This window comes from Aplidium turbinatum, chromosome 12 (assembly GCF_918807975.1).
Source record: "Aplidium turbinatum chromosome 12, kaAplTurb1.1, whole genome shotgun sequence".
NCBI lineage: Eukaryota > Metazoa > Chordata > Ascidiacea > Aplousobranchia > Polyclinidae > Aplidium > Aplidium turbinatum.
This window is the reverse complement of record NC_137483.1, coordinates 3,277,801-3,282,443: the sequence shown is the minus strand read 5'-3', so window position 1 is coordinate 3,282,443 and position 4,643 is coordinate 3,277,801. Positions and strand designations below refer to the sequence as shown.

Sequence of the window (4,643 nt, the reverse complement as noted above, 5' to 3'; positions counted from 1 at the left end):
AGAAGTGAGCGGTGTTTTCAACAACCAGCTTAAGCCGGATGTCGAACTAGGTTCGCATTATTGGAAGACCAACGCCTTATCCGTTGTGCCATCCCATCCTATTGGCTGTACTTAGTCCAAATATTAAGTTTGTGTCTAATTACAATTTAATAATACTTGAGTAAAGTAGTGCTCCATCAAATTATGAATTCAAACTTTCAAATTTTAAATTCTGGTGCACGAAATGAAGCTTTATCTCTGCTGTCGGGCAGGGGACGTAAAGAGTGTCTACCCCTAAACCAGAACCGTTCCGTAGCAGTTAATCATTAAAAAAAAATTAAAACATGGTGTGAACAGTATGCCAATCACATCATCTTTGGTTGCTCCAACTATTTTCCTTCTAACAGATAACTCTTCGCCTCTGAAGATTTTGCAAGAAATTGGCACCAAACCTTTCCATTGTGGTGATCACAAACTGTTTTGCATTATTGGAACGCCTACGGAGAAGGTGAAAAGAACTTTGCCAATTTGAAACTCCAACACAGAAATTTGTTCAGCGTTAAGCTTTATTTGAGTGAGCAACATAATCAAGAAGACACCGGTATACATGGCAATCGGTTACAAGTGACATCAACTTCTAGTGACTTGCAGTGGTTGCTCTATACTTACATGATTCAGAGATAGATTGTTCTCTAGGTTAATGCAAGACAACAAAAATATTTCGTTGACTTATCTTTCTTATAAAGGCCGGCTATGTACAATCTCACGGATAAGTACGCATCTCAACTGTTAAAACGTCCGTATTCAAATTTATCAGATATTTTTTATCTGTAAACTTTTGTTAAAGTGAGCAACAGTGTATGATTGATCTCTATTTCAACAACTTACAGTCGTAATTATGGAAATCATAAACTCTGCAATTTCAAGGTCTTACAAATTTGTGGTAAGCCAAGTAATATCTATACAACCGTAACTTATAGAATAGACAGATTAGCATTTTTTCTATTTCTTAAATCTATTTTAAGAAAGAAATCTTTTCTGTTACGATATTTTTGAGATTAATCATGGGATATAAGTCTCTATCATATCAAACATATGGAACACAGCAATGTATTCATGGTGCCCAATTTGGTGTTTGACAGATGAAATGCACAGCCAGGATGCAACAGCATGCTTTCAATTAGAATCGAACTGACGACCTTTGTCAGCCAGACGCTCTTACCAAAATCAACAAACGCTATGTGGGATTCCAAAGCCTGAAAGTGGTTGATTGTGTCCTGCCTTCTGGAACAAGTCGTGCTGCATTTACATTGTTTAATAATCTGGTAATATTGTTCATACAATTGAAAACACATGAAAAAAATAATCAATATTTAATTTACAGCATATAGCATAATATAAGCTAACATGTCCAAGTTAAGTTCCAACAGTTCAAGAGACACAGCATTGTCTGTTCCGTGCGCCGGAGCATTTCCCGACCAAATAAGGACCAGAACATCCCAAAGATGTAAATTGGCATCTACCTCCTTCTCGAATGCATGCAGAATCCCCTGGTAGAAAAATACAGAGTTGCTGTTTTCTGTTATCCTTTGCATCTAATAAAAAGATACATCTTTTTATTACTCGAATTATAATTTTAAGTTATGAGAAGGTGTTCGTATAATATTTTATGTCTATAACAAAAGTGAATTTAAACATCTATAACAAAAGTGAATTATAACTCTCATCCAAATTGTATTGAATATAATTTTTATTCTCTCTCGTGTCTCTTTAACTCTCCTCGTCAAAGAGCGAGTGTGAACAGTTTTATAATTTATTCTCTTTTACCTTTTTTCTATTAAGAGCAGCTTAGATGGAAAAATACAAAATCTTTAGGAAATGACGTATGGGTCAAAATGGTTCACTTGTTAGGAAGGAAAGCGTGTTTGACATGATATTGGATTGCTTCACTGGTAGTGAAATGAATTGGCAATGACCAAGTGAAGCGAGCTAAAAGTGTTTTACAACATCGCGAAAACATTTCATATTTTTTTCTTGATTTTTAAGAGGCATGGGACCAATTGTCCGTGGGATCAGCTACTGTGAAGAAGCAACAGCCTGCCAGTTGAGAGGCTACAATCTCATTGGTGACGTCCACATGAGAAGGTTTTCAAGTAGAATTTATGTAAAAGAACGGGTTTTTTTGTTGTCTGGGTTGTTGTATTCCCGTCCGTGTGTTCGAGTGAAAGAAAAAAATCAGACCTTCTGCAAAATTAGAAATGTGTTGCTAAACCACTTCATCCGTAAAAAATTAGTATAAATAAAAAGTAAAAAAACAACTCACACATACAGTAACTCACCAGAGACACAGCATTGTCTGTTCCGTGGGCCGGAGCATTTCCCGACCAAATAAGGCCCAGAACATCCCGAAGATGTATATTGGCATCTACCTCCTTCGCGCGTGCAAGCAGAATCACTTGTCACAAGGATGATCGCATTTGCTGAGTGTGAAAAACACAAGATTACTGCACTGTGGAGTGTGGATGTTTGTGTAGAATATTTGCCATTCAATAACTGTAGATACTTAATTGACTTTCACATAAACTCACGTTCTTGCGTGGCCGTGTGGTATAATAATGGTTACCAGTTTCAACAACTGTTGTATTGTTATCTGTCCAAATCAGTAACAAGTTTTAACTTAGGGATATTGTAACCAGTCGGGTCAATTAAGCCATTAAGAAAAACAAAAAATGTAACTTTCTTATAAAATTTCCCTGAATCTGTTAGCAACAATCAAGCAAAATGTTCAAAATGTGACAAATCCAGCGCATCTCCAAGTAGCTGCTGTGGGTTTATATATAACAGAATATATATATATAACAGAGTATTGATTTAATTCGCTCTGCTTTGCCTTTTTGCTTGGCATTGAGCACTTTTTGTAGTATTAATAGTTTTCATTGTTATAACAGAGTATATATATTTCAGAACGACATTGAGAATAATGAGCAAACCGAGACTCAAAGGCATTGATTTGTTTAGGTTTTACTGGAAAAATACAGAGTTGCTGTTTACTGTTAACTTTGTCAGTTGCTGTATCTTTTTATGTTTTGAATTGATTACTAAAGCTACAGCACCTCAATAAATTAATCGTGTAGCCTAGGTGTCAAAAGTTATTCACAACAAGATAAATTACTTTACTTACCTATTAGCAACACTGAAATTAACAGAGTGCAGTTTTTGGAAAAGTTCATATTCCTTGGCATTTGTTGAAGCACAAGTTAATTTGACGTTAATGCACTAAGAAAATAATTTTTGACATATCAATGATAAAACTTAATAACAAACTAAGAGAAACAGACAAATACCTATTCAAAATCTTTTTCATACATTTCAACAAGAGACTGCTTGCTAAACTTATTTTAAATTTCTGCTTGACTGATCTGGCATGGGTCAGGAGGATATCACTCGCTTTTCGTGGCAAACCTTTGTTACACTCTTTTGCGATGGCGAATGGGTAGAATATGCAGGGTAGGCTAATATGCACCTTGTAGTGCCATATTAGCAACACCCTCTCTTTAAGTTGACAACAACGAAGCTGCCACTACGGTTTTGTTTATGAGGAACCGCATTGCAGTTTGATGGTTTACTTAAGACATTTACATCTACTAACAAGCCGAACATACATTGTTTACAGGTGCTTTTAATTCTATGATTTATAACAAATAAACATGTTTTTATTATACGCCCATTGCCACAACATCCAGTAGGCCTACACTGCTATCACAAATGCGATACAACATGAAGCAGTGAAATGACCAATAAGTCGAGTCAGCTGCTCCCCATACTTTGGCATGCCATTGGGTCTTCTTGCCGAGACACAACCGCGTGCTTTAGAGCGGTGTCGAACCCGTGTTTTATCATACGCCGCGCAGACGTTCTCACACTCGGCCAAGCAGTTGTATTCATAAAATAAAAGAGCTTTATTTTATAAGAAAGACAGGCTGCACTAGCAACTACAGTATGTATTCTAAGCGAATAGTTAGACCTAATGTGGTAATATATTTATTTTTCATGTAAAGATGGTTTTATTATTTTTTATGTTACTTGGTCTAATTTGACTATCTAACATCATTAAACTATTTCCACACAATTAGTACTCTAATTATAAGTTTAAGTTATCAGAAGGTGTTCGTGTAATATTGTAGGTCTATAACTAAAATAAATTTAAACATTACAGAATAACGAAACAATAAGAGTATACGAATTATCACATTTTAACACTCATCGAAATTAACTTTTATTCTCTCTCGCGTCTCTTCGTCTCTCCTCATCAATGGGCGAGTGTGAACAGTTTTATTCTCTGTTACCTTTTTTCTATTTAGAACACCTGACATGGAAAAAAATACAAAATATTTAGGAAATGACGTATAGGTTACAATAGTTCACTTGTTAAGAAGGAAGACGTGTTTGACATGATATGGGATTGCAACACTGGTTGCAGTGAAAATTATAGGCTGGATGCTTCTGAAAGCAATAACTTGTATGTTCTAACTCATCGATCTTTCAAACGGTGTAACGCGGTGGACTTGTGTTCCGTGAAAGATCATCAGGTGTTCCAAAAGAATTTTATTAGTTTGACTATTGTTCCATGGCACACCGGCCGAAATTCAAAATCACAAGATATT

The 4,643-nt window shown here is 35.7% G+C and overlaps 1 protein-coding gene across 1 annotated transcript; it reads right to left on the bottom strand.

The window, feature by feature from the left end:
- Window positions 1–533: 533 nt before the first annotated feature.
- LOC145781094 (lysozyme 1-like) lies at window positions 534–3,302 on the bottom strand. Its single transcript, XM_082592846.1, has 3 exons — window positions 3,161–3,302; window positions 2,319–2,459; window positions 534–1,529 (listed from the first exon to the last, which is right to left on the bottom strand). The coding sequence occupies exons 1-3, from the start codon at window positions 3,219–3,221 to the stop codon at window positions 1,411–1,413; spliced, it is 321 nt and encodes a 106-aa protein (XP_082448972.1). The 5' UTR covers window positions 3,222–3,302; the 3' UTR covers window positions 534–1,410.
- Window positions 3,303–4,643: the final 1,341 nt, after the last annotated feature.